Below are 24,773 nucleotides of genomic sequence, written 5' to 3' on the forward strand. Positions count from 1 at the left end.
TTCTTCTTCAGACTAGCCCTGATGGAGCTGGACCTGCCTGTTCACTCCCTCGCAGGCCGAAAGATGAGTTTATTATTAAATAAAGCTTAATAATAATAATGATGATGATGATGATGATAATAAATGATGCACAGATATAGAATGGGGTACATCTGGCTGAATGAAACTATGTGGGAGTCCAAGTAGACCACAAGTTCAACATGAGTCAACAGTGTGATGTGGCAGCTAAAAAGGCCAATGTGATTCTAGGCTGCATCAATAGAAGTATAATGTCAAGGGAAGTAACAGTGCCACTATATGCTGCTTTGGTCAGGCCCCACCTCGAATATTGTGTCCAGTTCTGGGCACCACAATTTAAAAAGGATGTTGAGAGGTATAGTGTCTAGATCAAGGGAAGATATAGTGCCCCACTATTCTGTGAACGGTGAAGGGTCTGGAAACCATGTCTTATGAGGAACGACTGAGGGATCTGGGGATGTTTAGCCTGGAGAAGAGAAGGTTAAGAGGAGATATGATAGCCCTATTTAAATACTTGAAGGGATGTCATAGTGAGGAGGGAACAAGCCTGTTTTCTGCTGCTCCAGAAAACAGGACCCGGAACAATGGATGCAAGCTGCAGGAAAAGAGACTCCACCTCAACATTAGGAGGAACCTCCTGAGAGTAAGGGCTGTTCCACAGTGGAACACACTCCTTCCTTGGAGAATGGTGGAGTCTCCTTCCTTGGAGGCCTTTAAGCAGAGGCTGGATGGCCATCTGTCGGGGTGCTTTGATTGAGAGTTCCTGCATGATAGAATGGGGTTGGACTGGATGGCCCTTGTGGTCTCTTCCAACTCTGCCATTCTATGAAATAATATATATATATATATATATATACACACACATACACACACAAAAGGGACCCCTGTTAGCATCCCTCCTCTTCCTCCCTGCCTCCTCCTCCTGCTGCTGCTGCTTCTGCTGCTCCGGATGCCAGGGCCGTGGAGTCATGGTCTGGCTTGGGCAGCCTTGGCTCACCCAGGGAGCGCCCGCCTGGCTCCCCGCCCAGAGCTCTCTGCTTCTGGAAGGCCTTGCATCACCCCTCCAGGCCCCGCCCACACCCCTCCCAAGCCACGCCCCCTCCCCTTTTCTTTTTTTTTTTTTGCAAGGGCTATTAATAGCATGACATCAGCGCCGGCCCCGCGCTCTGCCTCTCGATATAAAGGCGGTGATGCAAGCGCCCCGGAGCCACAGAACAGCAGCAGCAGCAGCAGAAGAAGAAGAAGAAGAGCAGGCGCCCCACCAGCAGCAGGGAAGGAAGCAGCTCTCTCCGCCGCGTCCCGGAGAGCTCCCCTGCCTTTGGGCACTCCTCGCCTTCGGAGTCTGCAAGTCCTGGGAAAAGGAAAGGAGAAGAAGGGCTGGAGGAGAGAACAGGGACAGGTAAGGAAGGGAGGGAGGGAGGGAAGAGAGGAAGAAGAGAAGAGGAGGAGGGAGAAAAGAAGGAGGGGACAGGTAAAGGAGGAAGAGAAGAGAAAGCAGCGGGGAAGAGAGGAGGAAGAGGGAAGAGGGACAGGGGAGGGAAGGAGGAAGGCGAGGAAGAGGAAGGTAAGGGAGGAAGAGAACGAGGAGGAAGAAGAGGGAAGCGACACAGGTAAGGAAGGAAGAGGAGGATGAAGAAAGGAGGAGGGGACAGGGGAGGGAGGAAGAAGAGGAGGAAGGCGAGGGAAGCGACACAGGTGAGGGAGGAAGAGGAGGGAAACAGGACAGTTAAAGGAAGAGAAAAAAGAGGAGGGAAGAAGGACAGGTAAAAGAGGAAGAAGAGGGAAAGGAGGAGGAGGAGGTAAGAGGGGCAGGTAAGGGAAGGAGAGGAAGGAGGAGGAGGGGGAAGAGGAAGGAAATGAGGAAGGTAAGGGAGGAAGAGGAGGAGGAGAGAAACAGGATAGGTAAAGAAGGATGAAGAGGAGGAGGAGGAGGAGGAAAAGGAGGAGGGAAGGATCCGGGAAGGGAAGAGGAGGAGGAGGGAAGAAAGAGAGGAAGGAGAGGAGGAAGAAAAGGACGAGGGAAGCGGGACAGTCAAGCAAGAAGAGGAGGCAGAGGGGGGAGGAGAGGAGGAAGAAGACAAAAAGGAGGAAGGAAATAGAACAGGTGGAGGAGGAAGGGGAAGGAGCAGGGCAGAAAGCGGGACAGAGAAGGGGCCCCGGGGCGGCCCTGATTGATTAATGGATTCATTGATTGGTTGGTTGATTGACTGATAGGATTGCTATGCCGCCTTCCCCCCCGAACGGGGTCCCAGGCGGCTTTCGGAGGGGGCCTCCGGGGGCTCCTTCTCCATCTCTATCTCTTCAGGTCTTTCTTTCCTTCTTCCTTCCTTTTGAAAAGCACTTTGAGGGAGTTGGGGAAGAAGGGGAGGCAGCTTTTAGAAGGAGAGGAACTAGTCAGCCCTCCTCCTCTTCCTCCTGCGGGGTTTGGGGCCCAAAGAAATCCGGCATCGAACCGAAAGGAAAAGTCCATTCATCGGACTCGAGCCCCGAGCGGCGTCGGAGGGGAAGAAGGAGGAGAAGAAGGAGAAGGGGCGCCGCCGCTCCAGGAAGAGAGGGAGGGAGGGAGGGAGGGGGGGCCCTGGCTGCGCCTCCTGCCTTCTTTACACCTTTACCTTGGTTTTTGGGGAGGGAGTGCTTTTGGGTGATTTCTCTCCCCCAGAAAAGAAAAAGGAGACATAGTTCTGTCCAGTGGACTATGCGACTCTGGAGACCAGGGTTCGAATATATATTGTAAATGTGTGTGTCTGTGTGTGTGTTTATGTATATATACACACACACACGTATGTAGTTACATATATATTGTAAGTGTGTATGTGTGTGTGTATACACACACGTTTACCATATATATGCAAATACATATATGTGTGTGTATATATTTACATTGTGTGTGTGTATATATATTTGAGTGCTCACATTTCGAGGGGAAATCAAACCTACTTTGTTTTAATACATAAAACAGTTGAAAACAGTGAAATGAACACAGTCTATAATGACATACGTTACAAACAGGGTGAACAGAGGTCCTCTTTTTCCAGGACCTGTCCTCCATTTCAGACTTCTTCTATCCAGCAGGAATTTCAAAACGTCCTCAATTTTGAGCATGGCAAAGAGGCATGAATTTACGTTAGTGTTTTTATTCTTATTCTTACATTGATTTGTATAGCGCCATAGGCTTTACATGGCGCTTTACAAAGAAGAGAAAACAACAATCCAAAAGAGTTGTTGTTGTGTGCCTTCAAGTAGTTTGTGACTTATGGCATCTGTAAGGTGACCCTATTGTGGGGTTTTCTTGGCAGGTTTCCTCAGAGGAGGGTTGCCATTGCTTATCTGAGGCTGAGAGAGTGTGACTGCCCTATTCCTTCCCATTCAACAGTATGAGGACCAGTAAGAGAACCATTTTGTTCCTTTGATTGTCAAACGTTTCCATTTGGAATTCTAATTTCCTGAAACTCTCCAGAGAAACTACCTATTAAAGCTTAACTTTTATCTGTCTAGCCAGAGATAAGGGAAGGCAGCCACTTTAGAAATGAAAAAACCTTATAATGCAGAGTGGGATTATCAATAGGACTGTCATTTGAAGTTTGGGTGTTTGGGATGTATGGGACTATTACTATTACGCCTCCTTTCTCCCCCCAAACTGGGATTTTTGTGGCTTTGGGAGCACTTACGAGATAAGACTCACCAAAACAGATATTATTGTTGACAATGAATAGCTTGTTTGAAATGAAAGAAGCATCCTCTGAAGAAAGAGGAATGTTTCTGTCTGAAAGGTTTATTTGTATTAAGGTGAGTCATGCGCCTGGGTAAATCCAGAGTTTGCACCGTTCTCGTCATGGTGATCGGGAGTTTATCCCATGAGGATCTCAGAAAAACCATGTGATTACGCAAAATGATTCCACACGAACCCACCATTAAAGTGGTCACAAAGAAGCATTAATGCTCATCTTTTTACTTTTGAGATTTCAGCGACAGTGCATTTCTGATATCACTTTATGTGCGCAATTGTGTGTGATAATCATCTGCACAATTACTTGCCATTTTCGCGTTATTTGCAAGATGCTTTGAATGCACTTTAATCTCTCTTTATTGCCAAAATTAGTCCCCGTGTGATAAACTCCTTGGATGTTAAACATCATTCATATTGCATCCACATTGGAGTAATAACTTCAACTGCCATGGCTCAATGCTATGGCATTCTGGGAATGGTAGTTTGTTGAGGCACCAGAGCACAAAACCGATGCAGGGAGCTGATGCCAACATCTTATCACCTTTCTCCATAGTATCAACAGCTGGCAATTTTGAAAGCAGGAGATAACCGCACCCAAATCATAATGTCAAAAATCATGAAAGGTCACTTTCAATTCTGAGTGGTTATGAACTTGAATCGCTTTTCAAGCTGGGCAGAGTAAACTTCCGTTGGTTTGACAGGTCTTTTTGCATCAGCAGGAAGGACGGGGGGGGGGGGGGGAATGACAACTAAAAAGGAAAGTTATGTTCATTGTACCAAAATGACTTTTAGTTTTGGACCAAAAAAGGAAGAAAAAAAAAAAAAAGGATGAAAGGCGCATGAAGGGTCTGGTCAGAGTGCCCTGGTCTATTTTTAAGGCAAAGGTGATGTTCTTAGTGCCAACTGAGTTAGCTGGAAGTGAGCCAGGTTCTTAAAGAATATTGTCTATGATGGACCCCCAAAGGAGTCTTTCCAGAATAACTGCTTTTATGGTTTATAATCAGAAATATAATCTCTGGATATTAAAATATAGAATCCTAGATTCCTAATGAAAACCCATTGTGGTGTAATGCTCTGTGCACTGGACTATGAGTCCAGGGTTTCAATCCTGGCTTGGCCATGTAAACCCACTGGGTGACTTTGGGCAAGTCACGCTCTCTCAGCTTCAGAGGATGGCCATGGCAAACCCCCTCTGAAGAAACATGCCAAGAAAACCACATGATAGGGTTGCCATAAGTCGGAAGCGACATAAAGACACCCAAGAAATAATTGTAGAGCTGGAAGAGAGGCCACAGGGGCCAGTCAGTCCACCTCCTGCCATGCAGGAATACACCTTCAAAGCACCCCCAGCAGATGGCCATCCATCCTCTGCTTAAAAACCTCCTAAGAAGGAGGAGACTCGGTCACTCTCTGAGGAAGCATATTCCACACACAGGACAGCAACAAAATGTTGTAGTGTCAAGAGCTCCTTTTCAGACTCTGTGCTTTCTCCATTCCTTTCTCCTTTGACTTTGTTCTTCTCGCCTCTTCCACCTCTTTCCAACAGTCAGCATTCCTCTGAGCCTCCCTGATCTTCATTGGACTCCTCAAATTCCACCCTACTCCCAAGTCTACTGTTATATCCCTCCTGTGTGTAAATGGTGCTGGTTTGGTTATATGTGGATCCATGTGCAGAGAATGAATTTGCTTTTCCTTAGATTAGTAGAGGGCAATTCTGACACACAAATCCAGACATCTGTATAATCTTGAAAGCTAAGCAGGGTCAGACTAGTTAGTACTTGGAAGGCAGACCACCAGGCAATAAGAGATGCTGTAGGCTGTATTTAGAGGAAGGCCATGGCAAACATCTGAATAAATCTTGCCAAGAAAACCCTATGATAAAGTTGCCATAAGTCAGTGTTGACTTGAGGACACATAAACAACAAAATAGCTGCTGTTTATTTTGTCTACAATTGCTTGCCTGTGTTCTTCAGTCATATTTGAGGGGGCATGCTTCCGAGGAAACTCAGTAAAATACCCTTGTTTTGCAATGTGTGGGAAAATTGGCATAGTGTGAAAGAGCTCAGCATGTTTTACATTCTCTACTGTTGCTTGGAATAAATCTTCAAGCCACAGATAGTCCCACAGTAAGGATTAACATGTAAAATACACAGAGTGTAGTATGTAAGTCATCCTATACAAGAGAGCAAATGTTTAAGGATCTAATGTCACTTTCCTAATATTTCTGATTGAAAAGCCTCAGGCATCTGGGCTGTCAAACAAATTAAAAACAAATGAAAAACCCTCCACATTTGCAGCTTTGACTGTACAGTTGGCCCTCTACATTTGCGCCTTTGACTTTTTGTGGATTTGATTATTGATAGTTTTGATTAATATGTTTTCTCTAGGAATCTCTAAGTCCTCCAGCACAAGTCTGCTGGAAGTTGACCATAGAGTTTTGCTGGAGAAACCTAGAAGTGCCTAGAGAAAAAAACTTCCCTAGGTATTCGTAGGTCTCCAACATTGATCAACTTCGGGCAGATGTTGACTGTAGAGTTGCTCTGGAGAAGATTTGTAGAAGTAAAAAGAGTAGCATTTTTATTTGCATTTTTTCCACATTCATGGGGTCCCTTTACCCCTAACTCCAGCAAATGTGGAGGGACCATTGTATATACAAACCAACAACTACCCAACTAATCATCCACTAACCACAGCAACTCAAACAGAACATATGCCACAACCATGTTTACATACCGGTACTTTTTTCCCATGACATGATCATCTCACATAGGTGTCTATATTAGTCCTCTTGCATCAGTCACTTGCATTATGTCCGCCGTGTCATCCTGGGTGTACCTATATGGTGTGATTGATGACACTCCATGTCAATCACAGTGCTGCAACATTTCACTTGTGTTGCGTCATCCCGCATCCATATTCTGTACAGTGAAATTCAATTTCATTTTTACATATATTGACAAAATCCCATCACCTGTAGCCAGCATATCCATTGGAAGTTGTAGTGCAATATATCTGAAGGATACCAAGTTATGAAAAGCAGAAGCAGAAAGTACTGGCCTAGATGGTTCTCTGCTTCCTTTTAAAATCTGCATTAAGGGCTCATTATTTAAATTGTAAATGAATGAATAATATCAGTATTGACGAAGAGAGGGAGATGATTGTAATAATAGTAATGATGACGATTTACAGTAATGTACTTATATTGTATAATATCCCTTTGCATGCACACATGGCTCAAATTTTTTAGTGTTTTTGTTTTATATTGGTAACCTGTTTTATTGATTATGGGGACTAGGAGGGGGCATATACCAGTCCCCCTTTTTTGTCCCTGTCTAAAAGTGGGGAAGGTTGACAAATAAAAAATGTGAGTTTTTAGTATTTGAACAGAACAGGGTATATTAGGTCTTGCATTTTTAAGTTTTTAGAAATTTGGTGTTTGATATTGACTGTGGAGTATTTCTGTTTGGCTCCATGTAGTATTATGGCTGTAGGTCATTCTTCAATGATTACAGGATGATTGCATGTGGTTGCAATCATCTTGCATCAGGCATAGGATTTCATTTTGATGTCCCTGGTTTATTACATGATATCCCACACTTTTCTGCTTAATTGATTTTGATGGGTGGTCAAAGTACTCTTCATTCTGTGAGCCTGAGCCTGGCCCCATCTGGTTTCAACAGAGTTTCAGAAAGTTACTTTTTGGATTACAACCCTCAAAATCCTTCAGCTGGTTGGGAGATTTAGTGGCTTATAAAGATCTACAGCTTCTTTTGGTTCTGAATTTCAGTGCCTGGATTTTATCATTCTTTAAACTGAGTCAATACCAGTGATATTTTGTGGATTTTGGAGTGTATCTTTATTGGCCAACCATAATGTAGAAAATACATCAAGCAAGAAGAATAGTGATGGTTGAGTCACAGGCGTACATTTTGGCCCTGTTTGTATGGGCCAAATAAAATGTTTTCCTCTTGTCCTCTTGGCAGGGAGTCTGGATAACACAGGGCCCAATCCCCAGTTCTGATGTGAACAGTCTGGATGACATCTGGCCAGTTCAGCACCAAACCCAGGGTATAACACCCTTAACATGGATTTAAAAAGCCATCACTGTTTGCTCTGAATCTTCCTGGATGATCTGGAGCCCCCTGTTGTGATGCCAGATAGCTGTTCTTACATGTGTCCTGCTGTGCCGATGCTTGTAGCTGTGGAAGCAGCAAGTCACTCGCTCTGAGGTCAGAATGGGGTGCCCAGACACGTAATTGACACTAGGTGCCTTGTTTTGACCTTAGAGTGAGCAACATGTCATGGTAGTGGCTATGCTAGGTGGAGCAGTGGGACACTCATGCAAACAGCTGCCCAAGTCACAACAAAGGGTCCCAGGTAGTTGGGGGAAGTTGGGGCAGTTCCGGGACATAATATTCTGGGCTGCTCCCAAAATATTCTGGCCAGTGCAGACACCACCCCTGCCTCAGACCTTGTTTCTGTTGTCAGTTTAGAAGGTCTGGAGGGATGGCAATGCAGGCAGAGGCCAACCTCTCTTGGTCATGTGGGGACCAGGGACAAAGGGCAGTAAAACACAGGCAATGAAATTTCAACTCTATTAACAAGAGTGCTAATGGTATATCCCTAAACCAGATGATGGTAAATGACGTGGAAAGAATGGCAGGGACTGATGCATGACAACCTTTCTTTTATTTTCGACTCACTGGAGCCATGAAGCTCACTGGAGTATCACTGGGGAAGTCAACCTCTCTCAACCTAGTCCATTGCATAGGGATGTTCTGAGGGTAAAATGTTGTTCTCAGCTTCTTGCAAGAGAAAGGCTCAGGTAGCAGCAAGATATACCATCTAGTCACATTGGTGTAGGGTGCAAGTTGCTTAAAGTTATGTCCTTGGAAGTGCTTTGCCTAGTCTGAGATGCATGTTGAGTAGTTGTGGTTGTTCAGTAGTTGAAGGAATGTCACTTGACTCATTCCTCTGACTGAGATACACAGCCAGGAATGTGTATCAATAATGATGCAATTCTTGGGACAGACGATACCTTGAAGTTGTGTTATTTTATTGACAGGTTTTTCAGCTGTGTCTCTGCCAGAGAACTGGAGTATTCAAATCATTTCCCAAACCCTTAGCATTATCTGCTGATGCCAACAGTAGGACTCAAAGAACTGGCATGAGATGCTCACAGACTATGTTTATAAACAGGGATTATGTGTATGTCCCATGTATGTATAGTTACAATAACCTGGAAATGTTACTTTTTGGAGTACAACTGCCAGAATTCCTCTGCATGGCTGGAAGAATCTGGTAGTTGTAGTCCAAAAAAGAAAAGGAATTTGATAATCCAGCATCCCATCCATCCCAATTTTCCAGATTTTGATTATTTTAGGTTTATTTTGTTGAACTGAGTGGTGCATCTTCCACCTCTACAAAGGCTTAAAGGATATCAGCAATTTGAGCAGTGACTCATTATTTTAAGGGGTTTTCTGAGCAAAATTACAGGAGTTTCTCAAGATCTATGGAAATAACCAATTCCAGTAAATCTTGTCTCTGTGGATCAAGGGGTCAAGGGTACTTTTTATTCTTATTGTCTCAGTTCAGCTTTGCTGGTCACAAAATTCTAACCTGTGGCAATCAGTGGACTAAAATCCTCTGTGAGGTTTAGGAGCTGTTCAAAATGTTGAATGTATTTTGGAGATAGGGTTCAGCATGTTGGATAACTCCTTAAAAATTCAGACTAAAACTTGGCATGGGAAACACCTGCTGCCTTGATTCTTACTTGGAAAATATCTTTCTCTGCAGGAATCAATATAAAAAACCCTAGCCACCTTGAATCCCCTTTTGGGAAAAAGTCAGGATATAAATCCTATAAATAAATAAAATAAATAAATAAATATGCAGATTGCCAGATACTTTCATTTTGTTGTCACAAATGGCCATATGTTTCCAATGAACAATTTATAATGTGTCCACACACATGTGCAAATATGACAGGTTTATATGCAGGTATGTTTAGTCATCGGTAGAGGAGCTTTATATGTGACACATTTGTCACATGTATTTTGATGAGAGGAAATAATAAAGCGTCTTAAAATCTTTATTTTCTTTCCCAACTTTGAATTTGTCTTTGCTCTCACAATGTGTAAAAGGGTGTAACTTATCCTAGTGCATGCAATCACAATTAACTCTTGTCTAACTCTAACACTCACCTGAAGCTGTAATTACAAAATACTTTGTTGTAGATCAGATCTAGCATGACAGCATCATTTACGCACATAGATGCCCAAAGGCAATAGTTGTCTTATCTCTGTGAAGCTAACTGTGAGAGATTTTGCTGTAATGTGGTTTTGCAAACATTTACTGCTTCCTCTAATAAAGTGGAGCATCTCAAGGAAGCAAATGTTGTGTTCATTTGAATATAATCTTTAATCTCCCCCAAAGGGAATGAAAAAGCAGGCTGGTTTTAATGCGACAATAAGAGGAAGACTACATATATTGTGTGGCTGGAAAAAGGGCTAGTTTTCACCAAAAATTCTGATGGTGGGACACATATGCAGCTGTGCTTGTGTGTCAGCCTATTCTGATACTGACAAGCTACATCTTGTACTGTGCTATTTTGTTATGGTTTGTGTGTGTTTGTGGGTGTGGGTAAATTAATCAGAACAGGTGATCCAGTTCAGGATTGGTTTTCCTTTCCTTTTCTCTCTCTCTTTCTCTCTTTTGGTGGGATTATTACACAAAATCCCATGTAGCCTTGTGCCACTTCTTTCAGGACAGCGATTCTTGTATTTCCTATTAGATAACAAACTGGTCAACCAGAAATACTGGCATACTACATTATCACATGATATAAAATACTAGAATTGCTTCCTGTTGATCTTAGTTGCATTTAATAGCACTCTCCTCTTCTCTCTGTGTGTATGAATGTGGCTGTGTGGCCACAGCCATTCTAGCAACATATTACCATGTGCATTCAACACAGTGATGTCATTGGAAGGATGCAGGGGGTATGGAGTGACACCCCAGAAGAAGGGTGAGACCTGGCTGGGCCTTCCTCCTGCTTTGGTGCAGGAGAGGCAAGTGTGCACCCTACCCAGTGATGGAGAAGAGGAGGGCAAAGCATGCGTCTTTACTGTCTGCTCTAATGCCAGGCTTCCCAGGGAGAAAGCCCTGTGACAGAGCAGCAGGAGGGGTGAACGCAGGCTTTCTGTCCCCTTGCACTGACTCGCCCAACCAGGGTGATGCAGTGGCTGGGGAGAGAGGGGAGGCAACAGAGTCCATAGGCAGCCCTCTGTACCAGGTGACACCTGAATTAGTGATGAACTGCCAGAAAGATCCCACCTCTGTCTTAACTTTTCTGAATCAGGCCATAATTGAGAATGAATGGTACTTTGATAGATCTGGTTAAATTTCAGAAAGACTAATTGTGGATCTTGTTCTCCTTTCAGCAAAATGATGCTCCAACATCCAGGTCAGGTGTCTGCTTCAGAAGTCAGTGCTTCTGCAATTGTTCCATGCTTCTCTTCTGCAATCTCACTGGGTTTTGAAGACTTCACAAATTTAACTCCATTGGTGAAAGAAGAGTTAAGGTTTGCCATCCAGAATAAGTGCCTGTCCCACAGGATGCCTTCCAACTTGGACACAGTTATGGTTTCTGATCGATCTGGTGAAATGTCCATATTGAAAGCAGAGGTACTCCATTTTTTAATTGTGATTTGATTTTGAATTTGTTGAATAATGGCATTTAGGGGTAAGCAACCTGTTGCCCTTTAGATGTTTTGGTTTGCTACTTCCGTAAACCCCAGCTTGGTTAGCTATATGACTAATTATCATGGAATATAGAAAGTGTGGTACAGAGGTTTCAGTGCTGGACTAGGATTATGACACGTAAAGGTTCAAATCCCTGTTCACCCATGGAAACCAACTCGCTTGGCCTATCAGGAAGACAATGGCAAATTTATTCCTATAAATAAATCTTGCAAGAAAACCCTATAGCATTACCATAAGCTGGAGCTGACGTGAAGGAACTAACAATAGACAGGGGGAAAGTATCTGAAGAACACACAATAACTACTGTATTTGATAAATGGTCCTGTCACAAAATATGTTAAGATATATTGTAGATCAGTGATTCCCAAACTTTGATCTTCCAGGTATTTTGGACTTCACCTCCCAGAAGTCCTGGCCAACTTGGCCAGCAGTCAATAATTCTGGAGGCTGAAGTCCAAAACATCAGGAGGACCAAAATTTGGGAACCACTGCTGTAGATAGATGTGTACTAGTATATTTTCCAATAGCGATCAACCGGCTTTGTGTATTTGAATGAAAGTGATTTTATGGAAGATTGTAACTGCATTAATACAAACTTGTGTAATCATGTTATGCACAACATGCAGTGCTGTTGGAAGGGATCATAGGTTAGTGGCCAAGCACATGGGGATGCAAGTAGATATTGCCAGTTCAATATCTAACCTCTCCAACAGAGCTTGGAGAAATTGCATATTCAGCAGTGGGTAATTCAAAACAGTAACTTTCCTAAAGCATGAGGGAAATGCTAGGGATAGAACTGGAAACCTTTGCTCCAGTTACTATGTTGGCTAGGAGATTCAGGGAGCTGTCATCCAAAAGAGTAACTTTTCCAACTTCTGGTCCAGTTTAAAATGGTATTGGATAGCAGGTGATAGAAAGGATTTCTGCCTAAGGCCTTTTATCTCTGTCAGTTAAAAGCAAAAAGTCGGATGGATAATAGTCTAATTTGATATAAAGAAGCTTCTTGTGTTCTTTCTTCATAATCCCAGTTATGTGGGGAAGAATATGGGGAGGAAGAGAAAATATGGGATTTGGGTTCTTGGTGGGAAGGAAAATCATTTAAAAAATGATTCCAAGCTGTAAGGATGTTTCCTATCCTTGGGAAGGGGTTCTGGAGGGGGGAATGAGAAACTAACACTTTGTCTAGATATGGATAATAAGGAAATTGCTTTTGTTCCTTCTTCCCCAGTTCATATATATATTTAAGTTTTATTAATGTTGTTGAGTTTTAGCACAAATTAGAGGTAGACTGAACCATCAAGAACTTGAAAGCTTGAGTGGTACAGAGTTTAGAGTGCTGAAGGTCCCTCCTCACACTTTGAAGTAAAAGCAGAATATACATGTATTTAAGTAATTAAAATAATTATTATTAATCTGTTAGCTACTGTTCCTCAGATTTGCAAAAACCTGCTTAAGTGATTCCCCAGAAACTTCCCAGCCAAGCATCTTCCAAAGCCAGTTCTGCTTAGCTTTATCAGGAGTACCTTGCAATATGATTCTACATCTGATGGTCTCTGACTTTCCCCAGCCTTATGCTCTGCCAGTGCTTCCTTTGGAGAGATTACAGTTGGCCCACCACATTTGTGGCTTTGACTTTTGCAAATTTGATTATTTGCAGAATTAATTTTTTAAAATAAACTTTATTGTTAAAAAGAGCAACCCAACACAATTATTAACATACCATGTGGTGATTGCCCCCCCCCCCCATATATATATTATGACTCTGCCACTTTTATTGGTTTTAATTGTTATGTAATTTTAAATTCTATATTGTTCAATTGTCTTTTAAGGGGAGATATTTTGTATATAAGGTTGTATTTTAACTCTTGTAAGCTGCTTTGATTGTTTTAAACAAAAAGTGGGATATAAATAAAACTTCTATTTTATTTAAAACTTTTATTTATACACACCATTACATTCAAACCATACCTTAAGTTCTTATATACATACACTTAAGAGTGAGGAAGTAACCAACTAATCCAATAGAAAAGGACCAACCTTTATTTTTTCCTAATTGTTTTTTCCTTTCATATTTTATATGTATTTCATGATATCAGTATGAAGGGGAAAAAAGATTATTTGCAGAATTGATAGATTCTGTCTAAAAATCTCTAAGTCGTCATTAGTTCTTGTATCTGTAGGTGACAGAGCTAAAGTCTCTGTACAGTGGTGCCTCGGGTTACGAAATTAATTCGTTCCGCCATTCCTTTCGTAACCCGAAAATTTCGTAACCCGAAACACTTTTCCGTTAGCACTGGAAAGCCTATAGCTGCACTTTGCAGCATTTGAATTTCGCGCCGAAATGAATTTCGTAACCCGAAAAATATTTCGTAACCCGAAACAGTTTTTGCCAATCCAACTTTTTCGTATCCCGGAAATTTCGTAACCCGATCATTTCGTATCCCGAGGCACCACTATATTTTGGTTGTTGTTTTTATGTGCCTTCAAGTCATTTCAAATTTATAGCAACCCTAAGATGGAGGGTTTTTTGGCAAGATTTGTTCAAAGGAGGTTTGTCATTGCCTTCCCTTGAAGCTAAGAGAGCGTGTCTTGCCCAAAGTCACCTAGTGGGTTTCATGGCTAAGCAGGAAATTGAACCCTGGTCTACAGAGTTGTAGCCTAACACTCAAACCACTACACTACACTGGCTTTCATGAACCGTAATATCTTTTGGGTTTTTCTAGTGTGCACCTGAAGAAGATGAAAGGAAAAGGAGAAGGAGGGAAAGAAACAAGATTGCAGCAGCCAAGTGTCGAAACAAAAAGAAGGAAAAAACAGAATGTCTCCAGAAAGTAAGTTCATGGCCTCTTTTCACTGCTATCTGGTCACAGAAGTCAAAATAATAGATTAGGTGTGGGGAAAGTGCTGCCCATAGACTGTGTATGCCCCACCAAGCCTACCAAGACACCCCCGAAACTCTTGGAACCCACTAATTAAATTTCTCGGGCAAAAAGTATCTGAAAATCCCCCCTGGGGGGACCCGGGATCCTCCAGATGTGGTGGAAATGCCCCTCATACCTCCTAGAGGACTTTTGGGGGCATTTTTCGAACATTTTAGATTTCCTGGGTGGTCTTGTGGGCCCACCATTCCTTTACCAAGTCATTCAATTAAAACTGCTTGGAGAAACAGGCTCTAAATTTTTCTGAATTGTAGTGGCATTCCCAAGGGAGAGAGTGGATGCCTTCCTCCAAATCTGTAAAAAATGTCATATTGGCGTATGTCATTAACAGGAAGCTGACCTGGGTTGTACACAGGATTACTGTCATGATTGTATAACCTTGATCAAAATTGTCACCAGGATTTCCATAATACATTTCCTGAGAAACAAAGATGTGGATTTTTTCTCCAAGCAAAATATTAAGATTCCTCCCCTTTTTAAAAGATCATTTTTATTATCATTCGAGATTAAAATACAGTTAGCCCTCCACATTTGCAGCTTTGAGTTTTACCCATTTGATTATTCACTGATTTGATGAACGTGTTCTTTCTAGGAATCTCTAGATCCTCCAGCATGACTCTGCCAGAAGTTGGCCATAGTTACACTGAAGGACCTAGAGATTCCTAGAGAAAACACTTCTCTAGGCATTTGAAAGTCCTACAGTACATTTCTATGGTAAACCTCTGCCAGATGTTAGCTACAGAGTTATGATGGGGGACCTAGCGATTCCTAAAGAGGTGCTTTCTCAGGTTAAAAAAAGAGAGTAATTTTTATTGGTATTTTTTCCCTCACTTTCCCAGTGTCCTGTGTCCCTAACCCCAGCTAACGTGGAGGGCCTACTTTATTTCTATTATTTGACACAAAATGTTTCATATGCTTTTATAATAATTTGAGATATACAATATAGCCACACATAAGTAAATCTATTTTAAATGTTATGTGAACATTAGGAACATTATAAAAGGGTGATGATACGGAATTTATCCAGAAAAAAGGAACAAGGTAAAGGGTTATCAAATCAAACACCCGCTAAGCGAGTAGCTACACATTCTCGCTTTTGTCATTTACTTTCTTTTGTATTTACTTTCTTCTTCTGTGACTAGGAATCAGAAAAACTGGAAACCATCAATGCAGAACTGAAGGCTCAGATTGAAGAGCTGAAGAATGAGAAGCAGCACTTGATCTACATGCTCAATCTTCATAGGCCCACATGTATTGTCCGGGCTCAGAATGGTAGGACACCAGAGGATGAGAGAAACCTTTTCATTCAGCAAATCAAAGAAGGAACCTTGCAAGGCTAAGCAGCAATGATCAGAAGAGGCTAAGTGCCCCTAGGGCAGGCCATTAAACACCAACAAATCCAACACAGCACCTATGCTGAAAGCCATAGAGAAGCCTTCTTGGCATTTGTGGCCTCCTGTTAGTCAAGTAAAGGCCAAGGAGGTGACATATTGCTAAGAGGAAAAGACTGTGTTAGCTTTTCTGCAGTTCTCCCTGTTGAAAGGACTCAACTGGGTGGAAGAGAGGCTGCTGCCTTCGCTTCAGGTTTAAGTATCTGCCATAGTTGCTATTACTAGAAGCCATACTCCCAACAACAGCTACAGACTTGTTAACTCTTGCTGGCACGCAGTACTTGCACTTGAGTGATTTCTAGTAGAACACTAGGACTCAGAGGGAGGGAGGCACTCATCAGGTGGGCAACCAGGGTGAATGGGCAGGAAGTGTAGACACCGAGGAGTTGTTTTGTGTTTGCTCCCTTCATTTTGTACTTTCAAAAGAAAAACTTTTGCAACTTCCAGAATGATGCTTTCAATTCCAAAAGGCATTGAAATATAATGGGGAATTATGGTGTTTCTACAGCCTAGTGCAATGTTTTAAGTTGAGTATTGTACTCTTGTTTCTTATTGTTGCTGATTTTCACAGAAGCTTTTCCGTGGGTTTTTTAATGACTCGTGGTAGAGGCAAAGTATGCGATGATACAGCAGGCACTGGTTTCTTGCAGAATTGCTTATCGAATGAAGTCTGAATTTACTGAGCTGGAACATTACCCCTTCCCTCTGGCTCCTTTTAAGAAGTAGGGGGGAATTCCCCCTTGAGAACACAATTCATGAGTCATACTTACAGTATTCAAAAGACACTTAACAGTATAACAAATACATGATGATAAAGATCAACTTGATTATTGAGGCTCTCTTTGATTCATGGTTTGCCATATTCTTGATACTTAACTTGCAAATATTTTTCTTGGCACCGCTTTTTTCAACCAAGAAAATGTGGTAGTTATTACTTTGCCTGTTGCTAATCAGTATCTATGTGTTGGCATATATACGTATATGCTGAATTACTCAGTCAATAGCTTTATTATTATGCTAGGAACAATGAAGGCAAAGTAACCAGCTGGGCTGTAGAACTAAGATCAGGGCTACAAGGGACAATTTCTCACATCATTGTGCAGAAAGTCTTTGTGGCATAATGGATAAAGTGTTAAGGTATGTCAAATCTAGCTTCAAATCTGCATTAATCCATGAAATGTTGCTGGTTGATCTTTGGTCGGTCCCTCTGTTTCAATCTGTGTTGCTCTGCATTAACAGTAGAACTTGCACCTACATAAAGATACAGTAGTTTCATTTAAAGTTGGGATGGGCATTCCCTACAGTTAAATAATTACTACCTTTTTCAAAGAATAGCAGTGACTGCATTCTGTTAAACTGGCAATGATAACCTTCACACTAAAATTCCTTTAAAGTACTGTTCATTTAGTTGGCTCATAAAACCACACAGGGGAAAGGCATTGCTATGGATAAATTGTCTCATTCCCTTTTCCAAATTCCTGTGCCTAAAGTTTCTTGGTCTAGTGCATCAGTCAGTCTGCAAACAGTCCAAAAAGGGAATTGGCCCTGTAACATACATTCACTTCTGATCTTGTTAATGCATATGCATCCTGGTTACTTTACCCCACAAATATGGCATAGGTATTTTGGGGGCAGAACTCTTACACATGATTTACCAAACTTTAACTTTCCACATGTGTTGAGTTTTCTTGTGTTCTCACAAGCAGTTGATGGGTTTAGCTAGATCTGTAGGATTCCTTGTTGCTTTACTAGTCTATGTTCCTGTTGGTAAATGCCACATTTCATTCTGCCATTGTTTGTTCCTTACAAATGGATGTTAGCTGTAATCAATTTTAAACCTTACAGTAGATGTTTAATACCTCTGGCCTGGTCAGTTGCTTCTTTGATCAGCTTATTGTGATTGCTTCTGACATTTCTGTGAAACTCTGGTGTTGCACAGTCATGACACGTTTTCAGGAAAAGAAAAGAATGTCCAAAGAACAGCCTAGGTCCTGGAATACACAAAGCTGCTTTTTATAGTGTTAACAGCACTGCTCATCTAGTCTGGGAATCTAATTGGTAGCAGTTTTTCAAGGACTCAGGTAGCAAATGTTCCTAGCTGTGCTGTTCTACATTCTTGCTTTAAGTTAAGAAACGATGGGTTGAATATGAGACTTTCTGTATTCAACACATGTACTCTGTGATTGATCTATGGTACTTCCCAGAGCATTGAAAAGTTCTTTTTCTTTTTTCTTTCTTTTTGGACTACAACTCCCAAAAAACCCCAGCCAGGATGGCCACATACCATGCTGGCTAGGAAGTTCTAGACGCTGTACTACAAACAAGATTTCTTTTTAAAGTTCTGATCCTTCCTCTGTTCCTGATACCAGCCCCTCTTAAGTTGGTGCTCTGCAAATGTGTTAACCTACTACTGCCATCAACCTAGCTACCGAGCATGAAGACAGCAAGTTATATAAGGCTGCCCTGTAGATTTCTTTGCATAGATTATCCTTTTTTTGGAGGGTGGAGAGAGGGTTGGTACCAAATCAAATAGTACAGTGTAGGATGAAAAACACACCACCATGGCCTCCTATGTCTGAGTGATGATTTGGTATCCTATATGTACTGACATGCTGTTAATTCCAAAAATGTAGATCAGGATTTTTTTTAGTGGGTGGAGTAATTCAAGATGTTATACCTCTTCTTACTCAGCAGGGCTATTGGGTGCTTCCCATGCTTCAGACAGAATTAAGCCATTACCTTGAATACAGTATGTCATAAGTTTTCCTAGGATTGCTACCAGTGTGATCTAGTGGTTTGAGCATTGGATTACAACTCTAGAGACAAGGGTTTGAATCTCTGCTTGGCCATGGAAATCTACCTTGGGGAAGTCATACTAACTCAGTTTCAGAGGGAAAGCAAAGGCAAACACCCTCTGAACAAATCTTGCCAAGAAACCCCTATGATAGCTGTAGGGTTGTCATGGGTTTGGAAATGACTTGAAGGTATACAACACCAAGTCCTAAGGAGTCTAAAGGTTAAAGACAACAAAGGACATTAATGAGAGACGTGCATGTGTTTTGCTGAATATTATAGTCATAAAGGGCAGCACTTCAGTGAATGTCCACTAATTGAGAAGAAAAGAAACAATGCTTAGTTTGTGTGACTGGCCATATATATAGACTCACTTTTCCTAGAAAAAGGAGGTTAAACAAAATCTGGCAGATTCCAACATTGTTATGTTTTGAAGAACTGAAATTTTGGCTCATAAAATCACAGAGGGGAAAAGCATTGCTATCGAGAAATTGTCTCAATTTTAGAGATTGGAAGCTTTAAGAATATTTTGCTTTTAAAAGGCTGTTTTCAAACTCTAGTAGTGTGGTAATGGCAAGCATCTTTAAAAACCAAATCCTGTCACATCCCTATCTGAAATGAACTCCATCTAGAATTCAAATACTGATTTTTGAAACCTGAAGTAGAAGCTTTAGAACATTAATTTCTGTATATCAGATTTCTTTATGCAAAACTGAGTGTAAGGAAACTGCCCCTGCTTTTGCATAGGTCTTTTCTGTTTTGTTATGAAAGGGTTTTTTTTAGCCTGTGTGGTCTATCTGTTTAAACTTATTGGCACAATCAGTGGTGTGGGCAGAGAAATATGCAGAAACCAATGGCTGTTCCAGCTATTTTGCAGTGTTAAAACAAGCCCAACCACACACACACATACACATGATACCTCAGAAAAGTAGCATCTGAAACTTGGACTCTCAAATCTGACTATTAGACTTGAGCCTGCTGCCTGTTTTATCTTGCTTTGATTTTTACATTCTGCAACAGAACTGCTTGCCAACTTGGATATATTCTAATGTCCAATGCTGTGTTTCAAATGTATAGTTTGTGTAACAAAAAAGGAATGTAATGGGCCAAATTGTGTCTTGCTACAGAGTTATTTTTCTTCCTGCAAAGTAAATTCACTTTACTGTTGGGGAGTTTTTCCTCATGTCATGTTAAAACTACATTTTAGTGGCCTCTGTATTAACTGTGCAATGAATAGGGGGTGTGGTGGGATGAGTGAAGGGATAACTTGCCATATAACTATGTGTAATTTGCTAAACAGAAATATATGTACTGTAATTGGGTTTCTGTAATGATGCTGCAAATTTTAGTGACTACCCTGGTTGGATCCAAAGAACTGTGAGTGAAAGGCAAGTAGCAAGCTAACTAGATCAGTTCTGTTACCGGGGAACCTACTTTATAGAGGTGAGTCCTGTGTTTGAAGGCTTGTTCAGTCCAAATAGAAATGACGAAGAATCCTAAGAACATGGTTCTTAAAGATGCCCATGAATGGACAGCAGACTGCGCAAGAGAAATGGGTCACCTGATCCAACTTTTGCCCACTTAAGGGAAATATTATTGCTTTTCGCTTCTAAGTTACTCTTTCCAAATATGCTGCATTGTCAGTAATTTAGCATATGCAAATGTTATGTTAATCATTTCCTCCTTTTGTCTTGCTGTTGTTTTGCATTGTGGCTGATGCATCCCCTCTCCATCTATTGCCATCTTCATTTTTTGTGTAAGACCTCCTATGAATGCAAGAGCAGCATCTTTGGATTGGATTTTCCTTAGCTGATGGGATGTACTAGTGAGCTATGAGACATACCTTTCATGAGCAGAGGATAGCCTCCCCTGTGAGGAAGAAGGGCTTCTTGGGATCCAACCATGAGTCTGGTGGCATAAGGGGTGGCCAACACTAGCTAAAGATGATACCGACAGATGGCATCTGCTGTGTCAAAGTCTCCCACTTTGTTCATGTGTATTTCATATGTTTCCAAGAGCAACCTGATCCCCAATAAACATGAAAAATGGGCTCTGAGTTATACTGTTGTATGTATGAGATTATCATACAGGCAGTCTTTGTTCAGTCTCATAACAGAATTAATGTTTCTCCTTGAGAGATGTTTTTTAAAAAATATTACTGTTGTGTATCTTGTTTTTTTTAACGTGACGCTGGCGTCATAGGTGTGGCTGTTGCCGCTTTGAGTTAAAGCGCACATACTGTTAACTAGCATGCCAAAAATTTACTACGGCACCACTAATTTTGTCAAAGTTAATCTTTGTCTAGCTGTGGCCACTGCTTCCTCTGCGTGTGTGTGCACGCATGTGTTTTGAGTGTGTGTGTGTCTGTTTGCATAGGTAATGCGAGTTGGTATGAGAGTATATATATTTAGATTGCTTGGAGAGTAGCAATCGCAAAGCAAAACTAGACATTAAGTCATTCTAGTTTTTGCTTTCGTTTACAGCAGCAGTTCCTAAATTTGGGTCCCCAGGTGGTTTTGGATGACAACTTCCATCCTTCTCATCTAGTGAAGCAAATGGTTGGGGATGATGGAGGCTGGACTCCCAACTAGAGGACTCTTGGGCTCTGATAGACTTTGTGGCAGGGAGAGATCCTATGGACAGATTTTTCCTGTCTGTATAGAAGAGAGGTGTTACTCCCCCTCTGCTTCATGGGACAGAGCAAGGGACAGCTTTTCCAAGGCCAGGTATCAGTCTTGAAGCTCTTTGAAAGGCCCATTGAATGGACAAACTGCATGGATTGGTGTATCTGGTTTCATTCTGAATGTTTAATAATGTAGTTGGAACAATTTGTTTTCTATTCTTAAGTTTTATGTTTTGATACTTTAATAATAAAAAAGGACTAATACCTGTTTTCTCCTGTATTATTTAATTGATCTTGTCTGGAAAACTGATGCTCACTCAAAACCTGTAGGTGATGTTTTTTAAAAAATTGTCCTAACTTCAGTAGAATGCCTATTGCCCACATTCACTGCATGACCTTGTCCTGTCCCTACCCCATGCCAATATTAATGCCAACACTTCCCGTGCTGTGCTACAAGCATCATCTGTAGTTTTGCCAGGTTTTCAAATTAGCAATAAGGGACAGTTGAAATTCATGACATGCACAGTTGACAATCAGAAAGTAGCTATTAACAAGTCGGTGTCCTACTTAAATGAAAATGTTTATTCCAGAAATGTAATCTTGTGTAAATTACATGGCACACACATTTTTGTATGTGTGAAGGGCTCACAATCAAAAATATGAGTTTTTTGGCATCTTGTTCAGTCTATATAAAAAGAAGAGCTTTCCACCCTTTAAAAAGGGAACATTTCTCATAATAAAGGACACCTACCAGCCCAACAAGGGACAAGCTTTCCAGCCCTCATTTGAGATGAGGTGCTGGAGAAGAGTCTCATGGATGGCTACAAAAACAGACAAATGGGTACAAAAGCAAATTGGACCTGAACTTTCCCTAGAAGCCAAGATGATGAAATTGAGGCTGCCATAATACTGCCACATCATGAGAAGACATGAGTCACTAGAAAGATAAAGGACAGTAGAAAGAGGAAAACCACACACCAGATGGATAGACTCAGGGGCTATGCACACTGGCATAAAACCAGTCTGGGGGCAGAGTCGGGGCATGGCATCCACATGACATATGCCCAACTCTGCTCCCAGGGTGGTGTGATGCCACAGGCTGATCCACATGATGTGTGGCATTGTGGCACTCCTCTGGTGCTGCGTCCACACAATGCAGCACCAAAGGAGCACCTTAAAACCACAACACTGTGGCTATCAAGCCCTTTCCAGGGCACAAAAATCCAGATTGGGGCCGTGATATGATGGCGTGACAATGGAAACAATTACCTATTTCACAATGGGCAGCATAGTGCTATGGGTTCCACTGCAAGACATTCTGACATGCATTGTTGCAATTAAGTAAAAATTGAATACCATGTCTGGAATGTAGCAATGCCATCCTAACATTATGTGTCACAACTACTGATGTAGGATCTCAATCTATATTTCAACATCCAACTTTCACATACAGGGCCTGCTGGCAGGGAAATATACAATGTGAGAGCACAGACGCTTGAGGTAAGTTTCACCATATGTTACAAGGGAAGAACTGACGTGGCGAAGTCATTTGTGCAGCAGTTCTGGCATAATCAAAGAAATAAATGGAGAAACATCCTGCTAAGCATTTGTACTGGCATTAACAGAAATGTTATTGCTTCAGTCATATATTTGCTGCTTCCTGAACCCTCTCTACTAAAGTACAGGTCTTTTTAGTACTTGCAGAGAAATTTTGTCCATTTTACTTCAGAGTCCCAGCTCCTCTCCCATACTCCCATGTGCTTATGATATGGCAAACTTGGCATAAGACTGATTTCATTGAGATAGCTGTCTGTCTGGCAATCTGGAACTGATTTATGATGCTGAAAGAGAGAGAATAAGCAAATGGTTCTATATTCTTGGATTGCAGAAACTGTCCCCTTAAGTAATCATCATATAAATTATAAACTAAATTTGATATTTGCAAAAACAAACAAACAAAGGCAAGGGGAACAAAGCAACATCATTGGCTCACAGGATCCAGTTATGACTCTGGCTGGTAAATGCTTTTACCACAGAAGTTTTTAAAAAGCAGAAAATGCATGACTCACAGTTTTGACAGCTTATATACATATTTACCTGGGAGTATGTCCTATTAAATGTAATGGGATTTACTTCACAATAGACACATGTAGGGTTACACTGCAAAGATACACGAGAATCATCTTGCTAGACTACACAGGACTATTTCTCCAATGGTAAAGTGGCCTAAATATCTTGGAATTTTGTTAGGATGGGAGACCACCAATGAAAATCAGGTGATATAGGTTACGTTTCAAAGGAAAGAACTAGCAAAACCATCTCTGAATATTCCTTGTCTATGAAACTCTATAAATTCATGAGGTTGCCTGCCTAAGTTGATAGGAGACTTGAAGACACATAAACACACACACAAACTAGCTGAATAGTCTGAGAGCACCTGTTTTGTTTTTCTCCCCAGCTTGTAGCTGAGGCTTGCAACAGCTTCTTTTTAGACTAAATCACCCCAAATCCTTCAGTCAGCCTGATTTCTGGGGGATACTGGGAATAGCTTTCCTGAGCTCTGGTCCTAATATTCTGAAAAAGATTTTGTTTGACTACATGGGTGCACCAAAAACAACAACACCACAAAAACACAGAGCATGAAGAAATCTGGAATTAAAGGCAGAACCTGCAACCAATGTTGCAGTGTGAGGCATCCCTGCTTCTTGGTCAGCCATGGCTTCTTCCAGCTTACTCCCTTCTGTTCTCCCTTCCTTTAGTTTTCCATCCTACTTTCCCCCCAACAATAATCAGGATTCTACAGCAACGGAATATGTTCAGTCTGCACTGAATTATTTTAGGGAATCTCTATCCTCAACCCAAGGAATTTTCATCAAGATTTTTTGGTATGCCTCCCATACCTTGGCCACCTGTGGTGCCATTATGGCAACATAAGGACCACAGTCCATATTCTACATTGCATACTTAGTTACATCATTACATAACATCTCCTGGCCCCATCCCATGCCAAACCTACTTTACTAGGCAGCAGCTGCAGCAAGAGATAGAGGTTTGGTCAGCTGAAGCTGTCATCCAAAAAATAACTTTTCCAATTTCTGTGTGTGTTTTATGCATGCTGAAAGAGAGAGAATAAGCAAATGGTTCTATATTCTTGGATTGCAGAAACTGGATTGGATTGCAGAAACATGTGCCTGTCGGAGAAAAAGGTTTGGGCAGAGCTTGGAAAAGTTGTTTGTTGGACTATGTCTAGCTAGTCTTCCTGATCTTTAAGGGATAGGACCTTCTCTCTGTCCCACCACCATGATGGGTACAGTTGCTAAGGACAAGGATAGTATCTTCTTGATGGCTGCTCCTACTACACAGTGGACCTTTCTCCTATAGAAGGCTAGCTTGGCCCTTTCTGTGATCTCTTTTCATCAACAGTCAAAGACTATGCCATTTAAATAGTCCCTTGGTCTTTAACAGAATGTGGCAGAAGGGTCTTTTAATGCTGTAGCTTTATCTTATGTTGTACATGT

The 24,773-nt window shown here is 41.5% G+C and overlaps 1 protein-coding gene across 2 annotated transcripts in view; it reads left to right on the forward strand.

The window, feature by feature from the left end:
• The window catches only part of ATF3 (activating transcription factor 3), a 44,627-nt gene extending 23,939 nt beyond the window's left edge, over positions 1 to 20,688 (forward strand). The window contains exons 1-4 of one of the 2 annotated variants that reach the window (XM_042479338.1): positions 1,207 to 1,417; positions 11,188 to 11,431; positions 14,233 to 14,340; positions 15,591 to 20,688. In XM_042479338.1, coding sequence (XP_042335272.1) covers positions 1,209 to 1,417; positions 11,188 to 11,431; positions 14,233 to 14,340; positions 15,591 to 15,788 — 759 coding nt within the window. In that variant the 5' untranslated portion in view covers positions 1,207 to 1,208 and the 3' untranslated portion in view covers positions 15,789 to 20,688. Of the gene's footprint in view, positions 1 to 1,206; positions 1,418 to 11,187; positions 11,432 to 14,232; positions 14,341 to 15,590 lie in introns of those variants that run through there. The other variant, XM_042479348.1, reaches the window with a different exon arrangement.
• The last annotated feature ends 4,085 nt before the right edge of the window (positions 20,689 to 24,773 follow it).

This window comes from Sceloporus undulatus, chromosome 1 (assembly GCF_019175285.1).
Source record: "Sceloporus undulatus isolate JIND9_A2432 ecotype Alabama chromosome 1, SceUnd_v1.1, whole genome shotgun sequence".
NCBI lineage: Eukaryota > Metazoa > Chordata > Lepidosauria > Squamata > Phrynosomatidae > Sceloporus > Sceloporus undulatus.